Source organism: Cricetulus griseus, chromosome 2 (assembly GCF_003668045.3).
Source record: "Cricetulus griseus strain 17A/GY chromosome 2, alternate assembly CriGri-PICRH-1.0, whole genome shotgun sequence".
NCBI classification, from domain to species: domain Eukaryota; kingdom Metazoa; phylum Chordata; class Mammalia; order Rodentia; family Cricetidae; genus Cricetulus; species Cricetulus griseus.
Window position 1 is genome coordinate 83857609 of NC_048595.1, and position 24297 is coordinate 83881905.

A 24297-nucleotide genomic window follows, 5' to 3' on the forward strand; every position below is an offset into this window, starting at 1 on the left:
GGATTATGGTCCAGAAGCTACAAGTAACACCAGTTCTGAGGACAGGAGGGAAAAGGAAGGAGAACCAATCCTGGAGACCAAGCTCTCCAGGAAAGAACCCCGCCAGATGTTGACAGCAATAGATTTTGGGCATAGTGAGTCGGGAAGATGTGTACCCACCACCAGACTGCCCAGAATCCTCTCAACCTTACCGTGTACAGAGAACTCTAGCAAATGCCGAGCTCTGTGCTTAAACGCAGGGCTGTCTGCTGAAACAGTTCTTAATTATAATTATTAATTTATGTAATTGACAAAAATCCTACATATTTATTACGAACAAAGTGTGCCAAAATACATGCATATTATGGTGTAGCTACACTGAGCAAATTAACAGACATTACCTCATGCTTACTTTTTGTGGTGAGAGCATTTAAATCTGCTCTCAGCAGTTTTCATGAATACACTATCAACTAACATCACTCTGTAATAGAATGATTATAGGAGAGTTCTTCACTCCTTAGTGTTGGACTGATCCCTGGTGGACTCATCTGTCCTCTGTTTCATTAGCCACTTGTTTGTTCTCTTCTCTGGGTCAGGTATGGGGTGCAAACTCGGTCCTCAGCTGAGGGTTCAGTCTGAGAAAGATCCTGATGTATACAAGGCTGCAGGTACAGGAGCTCTGTGTGACAGCTCTGAGTCCCCAGAACCATGCAGCAAGCTTGCCAGGATGGGTGGCAAATGGGCTCAGTGACAGCCAGCCTGGGAGGGACAGAGGTGAGGCAAGGCTCACATGAAAAGTATAAGGGCATGTTCACCCGAGAGTGAATAGCACCTTGAGCCTTGCCCGGGGCTCCCCTCCCTTCCCCTAGTCTTAGGCCTGCTTCCCAGACCCTACAGTGCCAGATACAAGATCTTGCAATAGAAAAAGCACACCTCAGTTCTTCCTTCCCCTCAGCCTTCTGGTACATTGCAAAATGGCAAATCAGGAATGGTGAGAGCCTTCTTACCCACTGACTCAGAAGCAACAAGTTACCAAGACATTTTCTAATCATAAATTCCACACAGGGAGTCAGGGCAGGAAGACCCATTCCTGAACTAAGTGATAGGCACTCAGTGTCCCTGGGGATGTGTTCAAAGGTGCTGAGTGACTAAATGTCTGAGGGCACTCTACAGCCCATCTTCTAAAGGGAATCATCCACATTGGGAGCCCCAAGTCTTCTCCTGAAGAGTTTACTTTGAAGAATACATCACTGGTAATCATTCATCCTCCAGGTGGGCCAGTCCTCTTTCTCCTAAGGGCTCTGATGCTCACTCCCTGCCCTTGTGAATGTCTCCAAAGGAGCCTTCTGTTGTGATGGCAATGTTCCACAACACAGCAGTTACTAGCCCCATCTGCCTGTCAAATACTTGACACGTGGCTCATATGGCTGAAGAAACACGTGTGTGTGTGTGTGTGTGTGTGTGTGTGTGTGTGTGTGTGTGTGTGTGTGTGTGTGTGTGTGTGTGTGTGTGTGTCTGTATGCATGTAAGTACAGGTTCCCACCAAGACCAGAGGTGTCAGATCCCCCGAAGCCTGAGTTATAAACAGCTGTGAGCCACCCTATGTGGGTGATGGAGCCATAATTTATGTCTTCTGCAAAAGGAGCAAGTGCTCTTAACCACTGAACCATCTCTCCAGCCCTGAATTTGTATTTATCCTCAAATTTAGAGTTAAATAAATCATTATATATGGCCAGTGGCTACCACATTAGACAGGCTAAATCTATAAAACAAAACAAAGGAAAATAACAAGAGCCTAGTATTTCTGACTTCACACAGCCTAGGTTATAATCTAAATCTACCTGTCTGGTGCCACCCAAGAGAAATGAACATATGATGCTGTCCGTGGGAGCAGTGGCGTCTTATCTGATCCAGCTTGTGTGTACTCCCTTCACAGAATGCTGCACATCTTACTGGAAAAAGCAGGCATTTGCAGTCTAGCACTTCAAGGAATGAAGCTGCACAGACATGTTCTTTGTTGGTGTGACCAGAATCTCAGAATCTCAGAATCAACATTCTTGAGAAAATGCCTTGGACGGTCAGCCCAATGTGTGGTTTTCTCTCCGTTTTTTATTATGTCACTTTGTTAAGGATGCCAAGACCCTTGCAGGGAGGGAAGTGAGAGAAGATGCATCCACCCTAGATGGCTACCATAGTCTAAAGGGCAACTACTTATCCCATTCCACAAAGAAGGCAAGAGAAGCTCAGGTCCAGTTACTCTGGACTGCTCTTCTGTCCACATCTCCACCATCCAACCTCCCCTGGAGCAAATGGGATGTTGTCTTCATGAGCCGGCTGGTGGGAGAATCTAGGCTTACACCCCAGAATCACCAGATGGCATAAAAGGCTCCCAACAACCTAGTGGAGGCAAAGGACATACCTACTGTCTGAATGACACTTGGCATGGTGACAGTGCAGGGCCTGCTTGAAGCCACACTGCTGATGACAGGACAGCAGCAACTCAGTGTCCACTATCTTCTGACTTAGGGTTTCACAGGCTGACCTTTCACAACCCAGTCATGCTGAAGGTTGGTTATCTGCTAAGGGGACCCTCTACACACTGCTGGTCATGCTGAGGATGGCTCCCCACTCCAAACAAACAGTCTCTGGAGATACAATTGGCCAATAGGAGCGAAAGAGCCAAGAAGCTCTACCTACAGAGAGGCCCCCTACCTCCAGTGAACAAACAGAAGCCACCTGAGCCTCCCAGTGTCACTAGCTTTCCTCCCCCACTTCTACCTTTAAGCATCATGAATGATTCATCAATCTAGGGGCAGAGAACAAAACGAAACAGTTTTGCCTTCATGGAGCGTCCATGCCAGAGAGGAGATGGGCAACAAACAAGTCAACAGGACTGGAGGCAGCATGAAGTGTCACCAAGGAAAACTGAAACAGGGACAAATATGGGAAGGACTGAGGGTTGGGAGACGGTGAATTTAATTAGACAGAATGGGCTTCTCTTGGATGCCGTTTTCAGATGGAGAGCACTTCTGAGGGATTTTAAGTGGTCCTATTAATCTGGGGCTTCACTGGTTTTCTGTTCAGATGAAGGGAAGGCTAAGGTCTCAGCTCAGTGCTCACTTTTAACAAGAAAATTGTGAGGAAAAAATGGAAAGAAATTTTAAAATATTTAAGAAACCTCTCAATGAATATATGGATTCTGATGGGTTTTGGAAGGAGGACTATAAAAATTATGTGAGACAATTTGAGCACTACTGGGTAGGTGACCATAATAAGAAACTGGTTTTTAAAAGTGTGTGTGTGTGTGTGTGTGTGTGTGTGTGTGTGTGTGTTACATTGCATACCCATGTTTATGCATACAAAGCCTAGAGGAGGACATTGGGTATCTCCCTCTACCAATCTCCACCTTATTCTCCTGAGACAAGGTCTCTCACAGAACCTGGAGTTTATAGTTTTATTGTACAACCATCCTGCAAGCCCCAATTACACTCCTGTTTCTGCAACCTACTGTTTCTGCAACCTACTACCGCCACCCAGCACTGGGATTACAGGTCCATGTAGCCACACCTGGCTTATATGGGTACTAGGAATCTAAACTCAGTTCTCCAAGCTTTCATAGTGAGTGCTCTTATCCAGCTCCCCTGTCCCAGCCATCTCTCTAGCCCAGTAACTGTTTATGATTCTTTCCACAGTGCTGAGTGTTGATCCTTGGTTCTCATGCAAGTGTTCCACCACTGAGATACCCAGCCCTTATAACAGCCCATTATAAGAGTTGTGCTAATGATACAGGTTTTTACTTGACTATAGGAGCACATATATTTGAGGTGCCAAGTGTTTTTTTTACAAAACTATAATAATGCTTGGAATTCACTTTAAAACACAAGGGCGTGGGGTGGGAGTGGCTGGGTCGTAAGTGGGCAATTCTTGAACTCTTGAACAAGTGATATGGACATGTCTAAAATTTTCTACAACAGAATTATCAAACAATGCAAACATAATATCTGTCATCCAGAATGAATACAATGAACTAACAGTACCAATGATCAAACTGTCGATGGTGACATGTTTGTGGCAAACAGCCTTTGCCTACCTGTTTGTAGGCAAACCTTACAATGACAAAACCACCTAGAAGAATCAGGGACATATTCTGTGGTTTGACTTTCAACATCAACACTAGATTTTTTCCAAGAAAATACCACAATCATGAATATATGCCAGAGAGCACATGTCTCCGTCTGAGCTCAAGTCCATGTCTACTGTGGAGAAGCTATGAGCCCATAAACTGTGGGAAGGGAAAGAGGCTCCGGCAGCTGCCAAGAGGCTTCCTGAAAGACTCACTCTGGTTCAGTCAAAGCTAGTACCAATAACTGCCATCAGAGCCAAGCCAGCAGGACCTTCTAGTCCTGAAGCCATGGGCAGATGGAGGAAAGGTGGCATCCAGGCCTCCAGTCAGCTCCCAGTCAAGTTCAGTTTTCCTAACAAATACCAAAGGCCCTCTCAAAAATCTAAAACATCAGTTTGCTGGACATGGTAGCATAGACATTTAATTCCAGCACTCAGGAGGCAGAGGCAGGTGGATCTCTATGGCCAGCCTGGTCTGTATAGCAAGTTCCAGGACAGGCAGGGCTACACATAAGATAAAATATCAGAAAGTTTTTTGGAATAGGCAACTATAGGGTTCTCTTGGAGTGTAAAATATGGAAAAGGATTTTTAGGCAGCATGAATATTCAATGACAAGGGAGCCAATGAAGACATGCATCACTGTCTGGAAGTATCATTCAATCCCCTTGCACCCACAATCTTCCCCGCAACACTTCCTCTTCACCATGCCCTTCCCCAACCACACTGGAGACAATCCTTCTCCCTGCCCCATTAACCTGACTGCAGTATTTTGGGGATCAATGACCAAGAAACTCAGTACAACAATGCCTCACACATGTGATGACAAAAAAGAAAAACCACCACCTCTTTGCTGTATGACTTCAGTTGCTCCAGCAATCCTATGCCTCACAGGCCCCTGTTTTAATTAAGATAGCAGATAAATCTTTGCTTAACAACAATTTAAAATCCTACTTTGAGAAAAATATATATTGAATATTAACACATTTGCTACCTGCTAGAATAGAAAAGTTTGTGTAATACCCTAAAACTGTGCATGCATTGGTTAAGGATATAAGAGTCAAATCTAGACAAATGACAAGGAGTAAAAGAAAAAAAAATTCTTTGTTTACAAAAACAAGCACTGCTAACCTTGCAAGCAAAGTGAAAAACATTTTGGTTCATTTAAAATAATTTGGGATGCCTTCCTATACTTGTTTCAGCCACACAGTTAAAAATTCTTCCTATATTCATTTATCTTTATTTAAAAGCAATGTAACAGATGAGAATAAACTGCAGGTTTGGGACCAGAAGTTTTGGGTTTTCAGCTTCTATTCTAATAATCATCAACCAGCTCACCTCTACATCGGGCATGGTGATGCAGGCCTGGAAGTTAGTGCTCAGTGGGAGGGTCAGGAGTTCAGAGCCACCCTTGGCTACCTGGGGTGAATGCTTGGAGGTGGGCTTTCAACACAGAGCCATGTTATCTTCTTGGGCTGTGAGGAAGACAGATCCTTTTTCTACCTGGTGCTACCCTCACAGGAGTCCCCTGAAGCTGTGTTCTCAGTCAGACTCTGTGAGCCACTATGTGGGGCACCAGGACATCTCCATCCTTGTGCTATATAGAGATACGGATCTGTGTGTCCTCACAGCTGGGTTTTCTCACTCACCAGCGCTAGATCAAAGCCACCCTCACTCTTATACCTTATATATCACCTCTTTCTCCCTGTAAGTTCACAATGGTATCCATTGGATTGGTTCTCCTTGCATCCATTTTTCGGGACAACTAGCACATTCTTTATAATGAAAAGGCTTGTATTTTCAGGTTTGGGAGATTTTCTTGTATTATCTCTTTCTTAATTTCCTTCCCTTGGTTATTCCTATTCCCTCAGTCAGGAATTCTCCAAAAGATGCTGAGCCTTGAGATTAATGCTGTACTACCCCTCACCTTCTGTCTGTCACAGTTTTGGCATATCTGCAGTTGTGTTTGACTTTCCAACTACTTTTTTGGTCTTCCTTTCTAAGATTTCCTCAACTATATTTTCCAAGTTTACCAATTTTATTTAACAAATCATGTGCTTTTTTAATTAATTAATTTTTATGGGTATGGGTGCTTTTGCCTATTTGTATTTCTATGCACCACATAAGTGCCCATTGCCTGAGGAGGCTAGAAGTGGATTCCTGGGACTGGATCTACAATTTTGAGCAGCCATGTAGATTCTGGGAATTGAACCTGGGTCCTCTGGAGGAGCAGCCAGTGCTCTTAACCATGGAGTCATCTGTCCAGCCCCAAGAAGCCATGTTTTTAATTCACAAAGTTATCTACCCATCCTTCCCCAACAGCATCTCATTCCTTGGTATGAGAACACTGATAGTAAATTTCCTCTGATCTTTTCTTCCACTTATTTCACACCCTTTGTTCTGATTATATGTCTGTAGTATCAGTTTTCCCAACTACAGAGAAGGGACAAGTACCACATTCGACAATTAAGAGCTTTTTGATGAGTGTGCAAAAAGCAAGCCAGCTTACCTTCATGGAGTCAGAGTACAGAATGTATTCCCTGAGCACTGGTAGAAACTCCTCTGTTATATCATCTGTCAGTTCTTCCAAGGCTGTGGAGCAGTTCCCAATGCAGGCTGACACACCTTCCAGTGGCTCTGCTAGCTCGCCTTCCAAGGCGCTCCATGTGGAATACACAGGCCCATATTCCCTCAGCTCTACGAGGTACTCTATAAAAAGAGAAGCCACTTGGAATCTGACTGGGGAGCTCTCACTCTATGATTGATTTAGGAATCTACAGCCCTGGCTATTCTCTTTCCTGGGCATACCCTCCCCCCCCCCAAAAGCTACTGTAAGTCACATCCGAATATCTAGGATTCTTGTTAATAGGAATCAAAACTCCTTTAGGGGAAAATAGCTAAGAGCCAAACCCAGAGAACTTCTTTGGGTGAATAATCACCCCTACCCATGCTGCAAGTGCAACCTTTTACAACACAATGGGGGGGGAATATGACTTTCATATGGGTTCAGAGGGCCTTGCACCCCTGGAACTGGAGTTATAGATGGTTGTGAGTTATAGATGGTGTGATGCTAGGCACTGAATCCAGTCCCTCTGGTCTTAACCTGAGTCATGTCTCTAGTACTCGGCAGGGTGATCTTTAAAAAAAAAAATCAATCACAATGGAAAAATGACAGGATTACAGGGAACACCTCACTGAAAGAGATGTGGTCTTATATAGACAGACTCAGTCCCACACCCAATGGTCCTATCAGTGGTTGCAGGGAATAAGAAAATAATTATTTCTTCACTCCTACAGGGTTAATAAGGCCCTTCATTTGTCACCAGGATTCTTGCCATTTTTGACAGAATATGGTTGCCCTTATTTAACTATTAGGAAATGGCAGTAACTGACATGTTTTAAAAGTCCTGTGTGACAGATGCCTTGGCATGATAATCACATTGTTCGGGTGTGTTTGACCTATACCTGTGTAAGGGGACAAAGTGCCCACTGTTACTGGGATGTGGCTAATCAGGTGACCATGGCAGGAGAAGGGTAGACAGGCAGTGGCTGTGATAAGGACAGACAGACCTGGGTCTGAGCAACTCCCCAGCTCAGAAGAGGGAATAAAGTGAAGCAGGCAGGGTAAAGGGCAAAAGCTCACTGGGATGTAACCTTGGCAAACACGGCCCCCACACTTCTCTTTTGAACCATCTCTCTGCTAAGTTTATTTCTGTAATCAGCAGCCCTGTGGATGGAGGCCATGAGGAAATCACCATGCTCAGTGCGGACAAAGGACTGAGTGCAAAATTACATTCTAGTCACAACCAGCTCATCCCGCTCTGTGTTTGGTTTTTAGGCAGAACTAGGCCTGGTGATGTCACTGTGACATTTCTGCAGGTTGCTTCAGTCTGGCATATATGACCGCCATTGCTGCCACGCTGGGCACTGTCAGTCTCAACAAAGAACTCACCTATTTCTTCTTTGATGATCCGCTGGGCTATCCGATCAATGGTTCCCAGCTTGAGTGCAAAAGTGTCTAAGTAGTCACCAATGGCTGCAAACTCCAGAGGCCGACTCCTCAGCTTATAGCCTCCCGTGACATGCTTGACCGACTCACCCACTCTGGTCAGCAGTGCTATCCCCTGCTTCTTGTAGGCATTCAGGTCCTGTAGATGACAAGGCACCATTCTGGTCACATAGCCAGGGCTAAGGAAACCAGTTTCTGAAGCCTGTGTCTCATTGGAAATGGACAAACTGGAAAGCAGGAGCTATTAGGACCACATACACATCACAGTCCCATTATGGTGGGAACTCTTTCTGTAGGAAGACCAAACAAACCTCTATCTACCCTTATAAGGCAAACCAAAGTACAAGTCCAAAGTCCAAATTGAGGCGCCATAACTTTACTGAGTTTACTTACAGAGTACAGGTTAGGGGTTACTTACAGGAGCAAGGAGCCACACCACAAGAAAATCTCACCCCAGCATAGATGACAACATCCCCATGGCTGCAAATATGGATACCCTCCCACAACTAAACTTCTAGAGTCTATACACACTAGCATCTCCCAAGACCATGGGCCACGTGCAATCAGGAAGAATCATATACAGCTGGCTGTTAAGTGAAAAGAGGGAGTGGCTGGGATCGAGTGAGGGTCCAATGAAGTCTCCCCCACACCCCCGTGGTGGTATCTTACTTATACAAATAAAGCCTGTCTGAAGATCAGAGGATGGAGCTTAGCTAACCATAGAGGTCTGAAGGTCTGAACAGACAGACAGGAAGTGAGATGGCTGGGCAGAGAGAGGAAGTGAGATGGCTGCGCAGAGAGAGGCTATAAGCGGGAAGAAACAGGAACTCACTCATTTCCACTGGGAAGCTACTGAGGTAAAGGTGGCTTTGGCTTGCTCCTTCTTCTCTCTGATCTCTCGGCATTTTCCTCTGCATCTGACTCAGGGTTTTTATTATTTAGACCTATTAACAACTCCATTTACACCCCTACCACACACAAGCCTATCCTTCTTTGATGGAACCTCAATAGTCACCAGGCCCCACTCCTGAGGCTGCTGTGACAAGTTGATGGCTGCTCTACTTGAAGAACAGCATCCACAACAGACCCCCAGACTCACATCCATATGCCCCTGTCCAGATTCCCTGTCAACAGGACTGGGCCCTCCACCCTCCAGTCAATTCTACTCCCTGTCTTTAAATGCAACAGTTTTTCTAACACAATTTTAAAACCTCTGGCAAAAATGCCCTGTGCTGTCTTAGCACAAAATTAAATATCTAAAGATTCATTCCATTCACTCACTCAACCTCAACTAGAGTCATACAAGGAAAGCAGAGGGTGGAGGGTAGAGTTTTGAAAAGAAACAACAGAATCACTGCTAGAAAATTCAGGTGAACTACTATCACTGTAAACATATTTTAAACTCTGAATTTCCTGTGGGTCAAGGCAAAAGTGGAAAATGGGTTGAGCCTTTAAACCTCGTGTATCCAAATTTAAAAAGTTACAGTGTGCAGCATAGTGGCGGATACCTTTGGTTCCATTACTCAAGCGGCAGAGGCAGGTGGATCTCTGTGAGTTCAAGGCCAGCTTAGTCTATACAGTAAGAGCCTGTTCTCCAAACCAACCAACCAAACAAACAGCTCTTAGAGCTGGGCTGGTGGCACATGCCCATGATTCATTCTAGCACTGGGGAATTGAAGCTAGCATGGGCTACAAAGTGAGGTCCTATCATGGTCACTGTTCCATTGCTGTGAAGAGACACTATGACCAAGGCAACTCTTATAAAAGAAGGCATTTATTTGGAGCTTGCTTACAATTTCTGAGGTTCAGTCCATTGTTATCGTAGCAGGGAACATACAAGGTGCTAGAGAAGTAGCTGAGATCTACATCCTGATCCACTGGCAGAGAGAGGGAGGCAAGGAGGGAGGGGAAGGGAGGGGAGGGGAGGGAGGGGAGGGGAGAGGGTGGGGAGGGGAGAGGGTGGGGAGGGGAGAGGGTGGGGAGGGGAGAGGGTGGGGAGGGGAGAGGGTGGAGGAGAGGAGCAGAGGAGTAGCGGAATCCTGATCTATTGGGCAGGGAAGGACAAACTGACAAAACACTGGGCCTGGTGTGGGCTTTTGAAATCTCAGTGACACACTTTCCCCACAAGGCCACACCTCCCAATCCTTGTCACTCTGATGACTAAGCATTCAAATACATGAACCTATAGGGGCCATTCTTACTCAAACTACCACAGGCCCTATCTCAAAACAGCAACAAACAGAATATATATATATATATATATATATATATATATATATATATATATATACACATACATACATACACACACCCCACCAGGAAAATAAGCCTGGTCCCATTACTGAACTGTGTCTTTGGGCTGTCCTGTATCACTTTCAAAAATGGATTTACAGACAGTGCTGGGGTCTGTTGCTCATATCCACAGCATGACACAAACAGATCATTACCCCTAGTCCATGGTGTGGGAGGATACAGAGCAAGGCTGTAGCTTTCTCATGACCTGACCTGGTAAAGAATGGATAACTGATGAGTGACAAGGCTGCCCATACCCACCTGAGGACAGCAATCCCCTCTAGCCCCTCTCCATCTTATTTCCCTTCCAAGTCAGGCAGTTGGGAGAACATTCTAAAGCTTCCATCTCCCATCCTGACCTCCAGACAGGAAATCTCCCCACAGGCACCAGGCCTTCTCAGACCTGTCACTGAAGCCTCAGTGTTGCTGGGTTCTTGGAGTTCCTTTCACAGGTGACATAGTTTGGAGACTAGACTCACGTGGCTCGTTCAACTTCATACTCTCTCCTTCAAACAAAATGTTGTCACATGCCCCAGGTAAGTCAACTAACAAGTGGATGGAATTTTTAGTGGTACCCACCCAACTGATGCACCCATTCTACCACAGATGAAGGCCATGATCCAAACACAGTCCACCGAGCTTCCTTACAATCTAGCACCACTGGCTTCATCCTGGGGACACATCTAGTTTGGGAAAAGGGTATGTCATCACCAAGAGGACTGTCTCTGCAAATGCTGTATATAGGTGGTTCATCTAAGACTTAGACTCACTACATGCTGTAAGACACAGCCTTCCCAGCTTAGCACACTCATGAACAGTGACAACCCGGGACCCATTGCTACTCATAAGATGAAGATAATCAGACCCTCACCTGAGACTCCAGCCTGTCCTTCCTAGACCTCCCTCCCAGCTGTATGTAATTCTCCTTTATGGTCAGAGTGACCTTATATACAGGCACAGGAAGCTAAAAGAAGGGAGTACTCATCTATGCAACTACAGGAACATTCAACTGGGGTGAGACTATTTTGTTGTGTTTTAGACATACTTTCTCCCTTCCCCATGCTCTGTAAACAAAACCCAATGAACCCACTGGTTTGCAGAGCTCAGCTATAGAGGAATCTTTATGTTGGTCTGTTATTGGTGCCCTATCTGGGAGAGGAATAGATGTTTGTTGACATCTCCCCAGGGAAGTTCACACAGCAGTATGTTAAAGGGAAATACAGAAGAGTTGGGTGAAGAAAAGCAGAGCTCTTGTCTCACTAGTAGAGTTTCAGATTGTAAAACTGTAAAGTTCTAGAAAGTCCTAGAGAATGGTTGCACAGCAGTCTGAATATACTTACCATTACTGGCCTGTACACTTAGAAATGGTTGAGATAGTAAGTTTCACATCACATATATTTTATCATAGTTCATTTTTTTAAAAAGAAAAGATGGTCTATATTTAGTATGTTTAGTTTGGCAAGTGATACTAAAACAGGGTTATAGTTTTTTTGGGTTTTGGCTTGTTCTCTGTTTCTTCAGACAGGGGCCCATGTAGCCCAGGCTGCCCTTCAATTCACTATGTAGCTGAGGATGACCCTGTCCTAATCCTTCTGCTTCCACCTCCCAAGTGCTATGATTAAAAAGCGTGTACCACACCAAGCCCAGAGAGAACTCTGTGATTAGGGGCTGCTCTCCCGCATTCACTTACACAGAACATGACTTTGATGGAGACACTGAGGGACCCCATTGTACATGTTAAAGGATCTTTGTCACACTGTTTAGGCCAGAGATCTCAATTCATCTCTCTTCAAACCACACTGTTTCCCACACATTCTTCATGCAGATTCCTAAGGACCAGGAATCCAAGCCACAAACCTCCCCCACTTCATTCAGGAATGAAGACAACCTGGGGCTTCTGGATAAAGGACTTGTAACCTGGGAACCAACTTGCACTTTGGAAGAACAAGAAACTTGAAGACCCACACCCAAGTGTCAGTACACTGAGAAATGCTTACATTAAACACATTCAACCTGTAGGGGGAGCTAGTGTATGGGCTGCCATCCACTAATGTCAAAAACAAAAACTTAGAGTACTTTGCCAGATAGTTTCCATGAGTAGAGAACGGAATCTTCCAGAAGATTTAAATGTCAGCAGCTGCTATCTGCACAGATGTCTCTGTTTTCTTGTAATTTTATCAAAGTGAAATGGACAATACTTAGACCTCAACACTCTTGTCATTAGAGCGTACTATTTATGGCTTAAACGCAGGAATCTGAAAGTGAATGGGCTGGCTACAGAGAGTGTGAGCATGTGACCCCATTTCAACACAGTGAGAGTAGAGCACTTAGATTTCAGGCCAGTTCTGCCAACAGCAAGTGAAGCATAAGGCTCATGAACAAGCCACTTGAGCTTGAACAGTCTCTAGCAACAAGCTGGAAACCAACACTTTCCTGGCAAATGATTGGAAAACACACCTAAGAGGAACAGAGCTGTTGGCGAGCAATGGCCAGACCTTGTGATACAGATGGAAAGCAAGGCCTTAAAAGCCACAGGACCCAATTTCAAGTGCTAGTGATGTCCACTGGACAAGTTTAATCTCTCTGAACTTCAGTTTCCTTGTCTGAAAAATGAAGCTACAGTTATTTACAGGGCTCTTGAGGGGGCCTGAAGGTGTCAAGTCAGGAAAGAGGTGAGAATGAAAACTTGAGTCAGATTAACTTCATCTACCTGGACCAAACTTGGGAGAGTCTGATGCCAGGTGGTTGTCAGCATATTTAAAACACAGTACAATTTGGGGAAAAGTTCCCAGACAACAATCGTTCCAATTTCAGGTGCACAAAAATGTTTAAGGTGTGACTACACAGGAATCCCTTTGAAAAGTACAGGTGACCATGAGGGTGGGTTCTACAGCTAAGAGGCCTAGAATCGAGTGTGGTCTCTGACTGAGATAACATAGAAGCCATAAAGTACAAGTGCCATCTCCCCTAAGAATGGGTTCTATTAACTGGGAGCTAAAGATAATGTTCTAAGGAGAGAAGAGTCTGGGATAAACATTCTGGGAGACTTGGATGAGGTGTGCCTCTATAGCACAAGGTGGATGTGGCAGTTTGAATGAAATGGCCCCCATAATCTCATAGGGAGTACCATTATTATAAGGCTTGGCTTTATTGGAGTGGATATGACCTTGCTGGAGGAAGTACATCACTGTGGGAGTGGGCTTTGAGGTTTCCTATGCTCAGGATACCACCCATGTTTCAGACAACTTCCTGTTGCCTGCAAGATGTAGGACTCTCAGCTCCAGCACCATGTCTGCCTGCACGCTGCCATGCTACCCGTCATGATGATAATGGACTGAACCTCCGAACTGTAAGCCAGCCCCAGTTAAATGTTTTCCTTTATAGGAATTGCTGTTGTCATGATGTCTCTTCACAGCAATAGGAACCCTAAAATAGTGGGTGACATAAGCCTCCATAAGAGTGAAAAGATCACCAAGTTGTTAACAGTGTCTACTCCTAGCCTTCTGGGTAGAAAGCAGGTAATTCCTCCACTGAGGGGAGGCCCCTGTGCGTTTAACATTCCTGGTTCCATAGTACTCCGCAGGCACAAGTATCTTTGTGTCCACAATAGGTTCATATGAAGGATATTTTATAATGTATTATTTTGAGTGAGTGTGTGTGAGTGTGTGTGTGTGTGTGTGTGTGTGTGTGTGTGTGTGTGTGTGAACCTTGGTGTGTGGGTGACCTGTGGAGGTCAGAGAACCACCCTGTGGAACTGGGTCTTTTCACCTTTGTGTGGGACCTGGAAAGAAGACTTGGCTCCTCAGGCTTCTGTGGCCAACACTTGACCCACTGAACCATCTTGCCAGCCTGAAGAACACTCTTGCCAAATGCTCAGTATTCTTTCCCTTTTGTGTCTATTGTTGATAAGCTTCACCTACTAATACTGCCAAGAAGTGTTTACAGGACACTTCTGTTTTTAGCAAGTGGGAATACCGACTTCCACTGCTACGGCAAGAGGGGCAGCCTGCTTTCCTTCTGGATTCTAAAACAGAAATTATGCCAATGCAGTGGGCACCAAGAAAGGAGAAGGCCTGTATGATGCCCACCTCAGAGCACCAATCACAGAAGTGGCTCATGAAAGAACAAAGCAGCTGTTTGAGAAGGAGCTCAAGAATGATCATTTACAGAGAAATACACAAAAGTCTGCCTGTACCTTAGCAGTGAGGAATACATTGAAGTGTTCGTTGAAAGAGAGCACAGGGTGATCTGTAATCCTTTTCAGGAATTTGTCCAGAGCTTTTCTTCTGGTCTCCACAAACTCTTCTGAAAAACGATCCACAACACCTTTCACCACGAACTTCTCAGGAAGCGGCTGTATTACAGGAGAAAAATAGAGCAATCAAGATGATGCAAGAAAAACTCACCAGGCTACTAGAGTTTTATGTCTATCTGTCCGAGAACAGTGCTAGGTGTTGTTTGTTTTTTTTCCCTTCCTTCCTTCCTTCCTTCCTTCTTTCTTTTTCTTTCTTTTCTTCCTTCCTTCCTTTTCTTTCTTCCTTGCTTCCTTTCTTCCTTTCTTTCTGAGGTAGGATCTCATGTAGTTCAGACTAGTCTCAAACTCACTATGTACCTGAAAATGACCTTGAACTCCTACCTCCTGCCTCTGACTTCATATCATTTTATGCCAAGCACTTTACCAACTGAGCTATATTTCTAATCCAAGAATGTTAGTTCTTAATCTGTTAGGGATCCTCCCTTCCCCCCACACAAGACAGGGTTTCCTCTGTGTATCCCTGGCTATCCTGAAACTCATTCTGTAGATCAGGCTGGCCTTGGTACTCAGAGTCTGCCTGCCCCTGCCTCCAGACGTGCACCACCGGCACCCCAAGTGTTAGATATTTATGCTAGCATCAACACAAAGATGTTTGGTAAATGCAGCTGCAGCAAATCATAATTGCCCTGTCAGTTTCATATATACAGAACAAAACACTACAGGCCTTAAACTAATGAAAAGTCAATATCTGTCCAGTATACAGCTGGACTGTATTTAAATATGCATATTGCTATAAAGAGAAAGGTGGAAGACTGGGGAGACAGCTTAGCTGGTAAAGTGCCTGCTGTGCACTGAGTTCAAGTCCTAGAACCCAGGTTTAAAATAAGAGCCATGTGCAGTGATGTATACTCGTAATACCTGTGATGAAGCTGCAGAGACAGGTAGATGATACCTGGGGCGGGCTGGGCAGCCAGCCTAGCCTACTCAGTGAGCTCCTGGCCCGTAAAAGACTCCATGTCCAAAATAAAATAAAAGAAAGAAGCTGGGAGTTGGTGGTGCACGCCTTTAATCCCAGCACTCAGGAGGCAGAGGCAGGCAGATCTCTGAGTTCGAGGCCAGCCTGGTCTCCAGAGCAAGTGCCAGGACAGCCTCCAAAGCTACACAGAGAAACCCTGTCTCGAAAAACCAGAGAGAGAGAGAGAGAGAATAAGCAAAGAAAGAGCAGACAATGCTGGAGGAACACCACCCAAGGCTGTCCACCCACCCACACACACACACCCACACACACACACCCACACCCACACCCACACACACACACACACACACACACACACACACACACACACACACACACACGTACATACACTACCTACATAGGCATACGCATATACACACAGACACACTAAAGAAGGGGGCAGACAATATCGAGCACACAAAAATTTATTGAAATAGCTTAAGATTCTGCTCCCAGTTCAAAGGGAGCACAACATAGTAAATGAAGAAACAAGGAAGTAGGAAAACTTACAGCATAAGATGGTTTTAACTTTCCTTTTAGGTTTGTAACAAAAATGTAACTTTCTTTATTTCTCTTATTCAAACTTCCCTATCATAAGTCTTTGAACCAACTGAACAATTTAAACTAGCTGCTCTCCCAGGGACCTTTGAGCTTCAGTTTATATTCTTGGTAGCCTGCTCAAAAGTGTCTTTCTCACTGCCTCCAGGTGGAAAAGTGACTGCTATACACAATTTTAAAACATCTGGGTTCTGACAAACAAAAAATGTTCCTGAAGATATAGACAGAGGGAAGTCTTATTACCTACCACTGACAGAAATATAAACCAGTTCCCTCACTGTGGAAACTTTTGGGGGGGGGAGGAGTGTTCCCCCTCAGTAAAATAAAAAGTGGCTTCCCTTGATAGCACACACCTTTAATCCCAGCACTCCAGGAGACAGAGGCAAGCAGATCTCTGAGTTCTAAGTCAGCCAAGGCGCATAATAAGACTGCCTCAAAAATGAAAACAAAGAACAAAACCGTGGCAATGAAATATTCTAGAAATATCTCTTGTATTTTAAGAGACTAGAACTTTTGTTAGTAATACACCTTGAGGTCACTTAAGTGGTGACAGCTAGCCTACTGTGTACTAAAACTGTTTAACCCCTAAAACTTTAAGAGAACAATATAACGGTCGTCCTTACTTGCCTTGAATTTCTCACGTCGTCAACATTTACAACCTAAATTAATACATAGCTGTAATCTTTTCATTTTCATTGTTTTGGGTTGTTGTTGTTGTTGTTGTTATGAGACAGAATTTCTCAGTCCTGGAACTCGCTCTGTAGACCAGGCTGGACTTGAACTCAGAGATCTGCCTGCCTTTGTCTACTGAGTGCTAGGATTAAAGGCCTGCACTACTGCCTGCCTCATAGTTGTAATCTTAAATTATGTACTTTTCCATGCCCATGACCCAGAACAATGCATGTGTATCATTTGCTGAAAGTAGCAAATATAGAGACTGAAAGCAACTTTCTAAAACCTATCATAAAGGATGAAAACAACACTTAAGGATATTTGTTAATAAACAGTATTTATAGTACTGTTTGTTGTGTGGGACAGTTGGAGCCAGTCACTCAATCCCTTATACAACTCTGTTAAAGATGTTTGTAAAGTTCCCCATTCCTTCCCATGTGATGCTTTCTGTGCTGTTCAAGAAAGACAGAGTAAAGGCCTTTGTTTAAGCACAGACACACATCTCATACAACCGACATACACAGACAGACAGACAGAAGACCCAGACACAGGGACAGAGTCACAAAGACAGCCTTCAGGCAGACACATATTCAGATCATACAAACAAAGAACAGAAGACACAGGGAGCATGAAGTAGAGAGGTCAAATCTGGACTCGATCTTGGTTAAATGACACCAAGGGGAAGCAGTTTTCCTTCTTTCCTTAATGTGAAAGCAATACATTATCGGTGACTCAGAGTTAATCACTAATGTGTTTAATCCACGCATAAAATCTGTACAAAACAACCCAAACAAGAAACTGAAAGCAGATCTGCTAAGTAACTCTGTTATATAACTGGTATTTGCCAGAAGGACTCTAAGCCAGGTACCACATGGACTATTCACAACAGTTAAGCTAGGGACCACGTGCAAGAATGGATGAAGAGATTGTGTTGTACACAGTGAGTCTTCTTCACCCATAAAGAAGTTCTGTCTTTACAAGCAACTGAAGATTATTAACCACAGTAAGTCAATCAGGCCAGTCCCAGAAAAACAAGCATCACATGTTTGCTCCTGTATGTGGCTCCTAGGTTTTAAACACACGGGCAAAATCACATATGTATAGCTGAAGTTGTACAAGGGAGTAAAGGGGACTAATGGGGGCAGGGAGGTTGATATGCCCAGTGGGTAACATGTACCTGTATGAAAATATCCTTATGTACTACAGTGACATATACAATGATTATATTCAATAAAAGTAAACAATGCTTGAGTTTTAAAATGTTTAAAAACACATTTTGTTTTATTTTGTTTTTGTTTTTCCAGACAGGATTTCTCTGTGTAGCTTTGGAGCCTATCCTGGCACTCGCTCTGGGGACCAGGCTGGCCTTGAACTCACCTACTGCCTCTGCCTCCCGAGTGCTGGCATGCACCACCAATGCCTGGCAAAACACATTTTTTAAATGAGCAAAGAGGGGTGATGATAAGGCTCAGTGGTGGAGCAATAATGTTGGCGATTTCTCCCAAAACCTACAAACAGACAAGCAGTACCTGGAAAGATGCCCATTATAGTTACTAGAGAAATAATCAAAACTGTAATGAACTTGGATGTGGTGGCACACACGTGTAGCCTCAGCATTCAGAAGACTAAGGCAAGACAAACCTGAGGCCATGCTGGGCTACATTAGCCAGCATGGGCTACATAACAGGTCCCTATCTCAAAAACAAACAACCCTAAATATTTGTGAAGACATATGCAGGAATTTACAAAAAAAAAAAAAGTCCTACTTGCAAGTCATTACAATAATCCATTGGAAACTTCTGGGTTTAATTTTGAAACACTGACATATACAGCACCTGAGACTTGGGGGTATATGTTTTATGTGGTTTTAGCTTAAATTTGGTCTGTAATCTGAAATAAAAGTGTATTTCCTGTACATTGCCACAGAGAAGCTTATTTCTAAGTAGGAAATCTACACACAACTGCTCAGTCATGGGTTGGCCAACTTCTTGTCAGAGTCGGAGCTCTTCCTGAACTCATAAATTCATTACTGCACGCCCACTTCATCACTCAAACCTGCCCCTTCCTACCCTGACCAACTTGACAGAAAACCCCGCTCCAAGACAAGAATCACTGCCAAATAAAAAAGCACCAAGATTAAAAGCCAGGCCATTAAGAAGAATAGCTGCCAACCCTAGTTTAATTCACAGAAGTTACAAGTTCAATCAATATGTTACTATTAACTTCCCTACTGAGTAAGCTAGAGTACCTCAGATAAAGGGGCGGTGCTAAAAAGATGATTTGTCAGGCAAGAACACTTGCTGCTCTTGCAGAGGACAAGAACTTGGTTCCCAGCATTCACATCATGTATCTCACAATTCCTGTAACTGTACCTCCAGGGGACCCAATGCCCTCTTCTGGTCTCCATGTGCACCTGCATACATGTGAAAGATGCCACATACATGTGTAAATGTTTTATTTCAAAAGAGGGATTTCTTGTGGGATATTTTGATCTCACTCTGACACTCCTAAGACTGCCCAATAAAGTTATACCTTGAATCAGGGGTCAGAGTCAGTGACTAGCTGACCGCAATTAGCCATAGAGAAACCAGCAATTTGGATAGAGAAGACACGGAGGAAGGAAGGGGCAGGGACTGGAGTTTGATCTTCCTCTTGGTTCTGGGATGAGGGAAGAGACATGACTCTTTGGTGTCTCCAGCCAAAACTGAAGGTCAGTTAGATAGTTGCTACTCAGCCTCTCTGAGCTAGCAAGTTTTCACCCCAGTCTTTGACTCCTGAGTCTTATTTACCAATGATAGAGACTTAATTAAATCTACACATTGCAGCCATGGCAGAGTCAGGGCTCCAAGACTGGAAGCCCCCCACCAGAACATGACCTGATTGGCTAGCAGGGTGCTGACTAAGGGGCAGTGGGATGGCAGACAGTAGATTCAGGTGAGGGCTTCATAGTTCAGGGGTTAGAGCACCGGTCTTGTAAAATATCAGTAGATTCATATGCAGCCACTAAACCAACAGAAAAACATCACAGACTGGCTAGAAAATGAAGTCATTTTATCATTTCAAATTGAGGAAAACAGTTATTGCAATACAAATTCTCATTAACTCCAGTGAGAATAAAGCTGCATATCAAAAGCATCCTTCCTCCTTGAGGAAAAACAAACATTCAATTTCCAAGTAGAATTCAACACCGAAAAGTTTAATAGATGCATGCACATCGTCTCCGGAGCCTACACATGCCCATCTAATCATGCCATCTGCCTGCCGTGTGGCAAGTAAACAAAGCAGTGGCCAGGTCACTGGCACACACAGAAGCAAAGCAAAGAATGGTGTTTGCCTGGGGTGGGAAGGGAGCACACAGGGAGTTGTTAATTCATATACACGATGAATATCGCCTCTAGTGGACAATATGGTGTGCACTTAAATATGTTCTATGAAAGGGCTCAGGCTGTAGCTTGATGGAAAGTATGAGGCCCTAAGTTTGATCGCCAGTACTTCCAAGAAAGAAAAAAAAAAAGGAAAATACACCAAAAGGAGATGCAATTTTAATTCTCAACTACATAAAATATTATACTTTTAAAATTTGTTATGGGATATATTACATTAAGTGTTCATACACACAGGGACACTTCTGAAGGGGGTAGATATGTTTACTGTCTTGGCTATGGTGATACACTCCTGAAATTGTCCACCTGTAAAATGTACTATGTTTTAATGTACATCAATTATATGACTTACAAAGAAACAGTCTGGGAAAAATAGTCTCAATTCAAGACTTTCTGATGTCTCCATAGTAAAAAAACAATGACTTATCTTTACAGATGGCAAGCACACTCCATACACACCCAGCTCCCAGAACATGTGGTTACTTCCTTCTGTTTTTAAAATTCCAGAGGAGCAAAGCAATATAAAAAGAAAGAAAGAAAAAGAACTGTCAGAATACCACAAGACCTCAAAGGGCTCTGTTGGATTTGAATCTGAAATGTCTCCTACAGACTCACGTGTGAAAGGCTTGGTCCCCAGGTGTCAGTGCTATTTGGGAAGGTGACAGAAACTCTAGAGATGGCAACTGGCTGGAGGAAGCAGGTCACTGGAGAGGCATGTCTATAGGGGTTACACCTGGCCGATGGTCCTTTCCTGTCTCTGCTCTGCTCCCTGGCTGCTATGAGATGAGCAGCTTCAGCCACACACTCCCAATGCCGTGATGCTCTGCCATGCCTCAGGCTCAAAGTAATGGGTCCAGACAACCATGGTTTGAAACTATAAGCCAAAATGCACCCTTTCTCCTTTTAAATTGTTTCTGCCCAGTATTTGTCAGTGATGAAGAAGTCTAACAATACATGGTTAGGATGCTGTTCAGGGGTGAGAGCGTGTGTGAACTCAGTGTGTGTGAGGTACTGTGTTCAACCCTCAGAGCCACGGGGCTATGGAAGGGGGGGGGTTACAATGACGGGATGCTTTAAGCAGGTCAGGATTTGTGAAAACAAAGTAGAAAAAGACTAAAAGGAAAGTCAATCAATTTATGAAAAGTTATCTGTGGTTCTCCTCAGGAAAAACAAAAGGGTGGGTCTAAGAAGCAGGAAATTGGTTTTTTCCACCAGAGTCCACCAAAGATGCCAAGTCTGAAGTCATGGAGCTGGAAACAAAGCAGGTACATTACAGTTCATGAGGAGAAGCAAGTCGAGCACCCAGGTGCTTTCCCAGAGCCATTGTTAACTGGCTACAACTTCCCTGGATTCAGTGAAGTCTAAGAGACATGGTAATCCCCACTCCACCCCACAAGGAACTGGAGATGAACTCAGGATCCTGTGCATGCTGGCAAACACGTGTCTCATCCTTTTAGATGGTTTTACCTCCACACTCCTAACCTAAGCAGTCAAGTTAGAGAGCACAGACTCTCAGACATCTTTAACCAAGGCTGTTTTAAGATACAGAGAGACAGATGCCCCAAGACCACTCTTCCCTAAGTTTCCCAACAGATTCAATTAGATTCTAAAGTTCTTTTCTATAAAAATGAAAAAAAAAACCAACTCAATTTTTAAAGGGGCAATAGAGAGATGGCTGAAGGTTAAGAACATTTTCTACTCTTGAAGAGGGCTCAAGTTTGATTCCTAGTACCCATGTCTGGTGACACAAAACTACCTATAACTCCAGCTCCAGGGACATCCACACCTCTGGCCTCCAAGGGCACTGGTACTCTCATGCATATACCCACACATCCACATAATTAAAAATACAATAGTCTTTAAAAATTAAATGGGCAAGGAATCTGAACAGGCATTTCTCCAAGGAGACATGGAAATATCTGCCAAGAACATCAAAGCATGCTCTCAGCTCTCAGGCAAATGCAAATTAAAATCACAATCTGCTGCTACCTCACACCCACTAGAATAGCTATAATTAAAGACAGATAATAACTATTGTTTGTGAAGACATGAAGAAACCGGAACTCATGCACAATGTGAGGGAATGTCGAATACCTAGAGTATCTCAAATGGTTAAATACCAAATAACATATAGTTTAGCAATTATACTCTTAGGTATATATCCAATATAAAAACACTTGGCTACAGAAAGACTTACACGCAGTTTGTGTATAACAGCCAAAGAAGAAAACAAATGACATTCCACTCACGGGTGGACAGGCAGACAGAATGCAGTATGTGCACACATAGACCATTACCTTACAGTAAGAAGGAACTGCTAACTGGTGCTCCACTGTGGGGAGACCTTGAAAACATGCTGAGTGTAAGAAAGAAGACAACACCTATAGGGACAGGAGGCAGAGACGAGGTCACCAGGCTGGAGGGAGAGGATAGTGACGGGTGAGGAGTGGCATTCCACACATCTGAATGTACTAAACTTGATGGAACTGTAAATTCAAACGAATGGATTGTACATATGCAGCTTCAGTAAGACTTTTGAAAAGGCAGAAACATAGGGCCAAAAAGGCTCAGTGGCTAAGAGCACATATGGCTCTTGCAGAGGGCCCAGGTTCAGTTTCTAGCACCCACGCCAGGCAGCTCACAACTGCCTCTACCTAACTCTAGCTCCGAGGGATCTGACTCTCCTTTCTGACATACATGGGCACACACACACACATATGTACATAATTAAAATAAGGAAGCTGGAGGGATGGCTCAGTGGTTAAGAACACTCATTGCTCTTGAAGAGAACATGTGTTCGAGTCCCAGCATCCATGTAGTAGGTCACAACCATCTGCAACTCCAGTTCCTGGAGACCCAATGGCCTCTTCTGAGCTCCTAGGACACCAAGCACACACATATTACACATGCATATATGCAGACAAACACTCACACATAAAATAAAATGAATAAGTATAATAAAAATTTAAAAATTAAAAGGAAAATCTTTCTTAAAGAAGACAGCAAAAATCTAAGCAGTAAGTATGCTGCTGTACATTTTCCTGGGTTTCCATTTTTGTTAAGATTTTAGTGGAGATTTCTTTTAAAAATATTTTTACTTTTAAATGTATGGGTGTTCTGCCTACATGAGTGTCTATGTTCCATATGTGTGCCTACTGCCTTCAGAGACCAGAAGAGGGTGCTGGATCCCCCCTCAACGGGAGTTGTAGACAGTTGTGAAGCACCATGGGGTGCTGAGAACCTGGGTCCTCTGCAAGAGCAGCAAATGCTCCTAACCACTGAGCCAATACGCAGTCACCTCAGTCCCTATTTGACACTAAGTTCCCCAGGGCAGAAGTCCCTTGTCTATCTTAAAATCCCTTCCTCCACCTATGCTCCTAAAATGATCACAAACCAGGTCTAGTGAAGAACACACAGCTGGTGCTTAAATGCAGAGAGATACCTCCTAACAGTTTCTGTAAGATGGCTTTGAGGTAGGGGTGGAGCAGAAAGTTCGTTTCAACCAGAGATACTATCCAAAATTATATCTCTCCACCTGGGTATCAAGAACTTGTGAAGAAACTTAAGTCTCTGCCTGCGTGCTTCTAAAGCACTTTTCCTGCCCACCATTGCTTCTCATGCAGTGGAGACCGCTGAGGGATGCCAGGCCCCTCTCTGGATGTGGAAGACACTTTCAGTGATGCATAGGATCTATGGACCAGTGGCACAGCATTTTACCAGCAGGTGTCACTCTCGAGCTTTTGATTCTCAAGTGCCAAATCACAAGGAAATAAACAAAAACAAGAAACACTAGCTGCCAAGAGGGGAGCAAGGCTTGGGCTACAGGGAAAGTGTCTTACAGAGAGAAGAGGGAACAGAAACTCCCTGAAACCGTCCTCTCAAGTCACGTGACCCAGATTATCAGTTTATGGCTCTGACTTCCTTTTCCAAAACACCTAACTCCACGTTTATGGTCTAACCAAGAAAGCCTTCAGACAAATATCCACTGAAGCATCTACTCACTAGCAAACCCCA

At 44.0% G+C, this 24297-nt stretch overlaps 1 protein-coding gene across 1 annotated transcript in view; it reads right to left on the bottom strand.

Moving 5' to 3' along the window:
• Snx30 (sorting nexin family member 30) overlaps window positions 1-24297 on the bottom strand; it is a 101549-nt gene that overhangs the window by 18499 nt on the left and 58753 nt on the right. Inside the window, exons 4-6 of the mRNA XM_027402992.2 lie at window positions 14596-14754; window positions 8052-8247; window positions 6609-6808 (exon numbers count right to left, since the gene is read on the bottom strand). Of these exons, the coding sequence (XP_027258793.1) occupies window positions 6609-6808; window positions 8052-8247; window positions 14596-14754 (555 nt within the window). The remainder of the gene's footprint in view (window positions 1-6608; window positions 6809-8051; window positions 8248-14595; window positions 14755-24297) is intronic.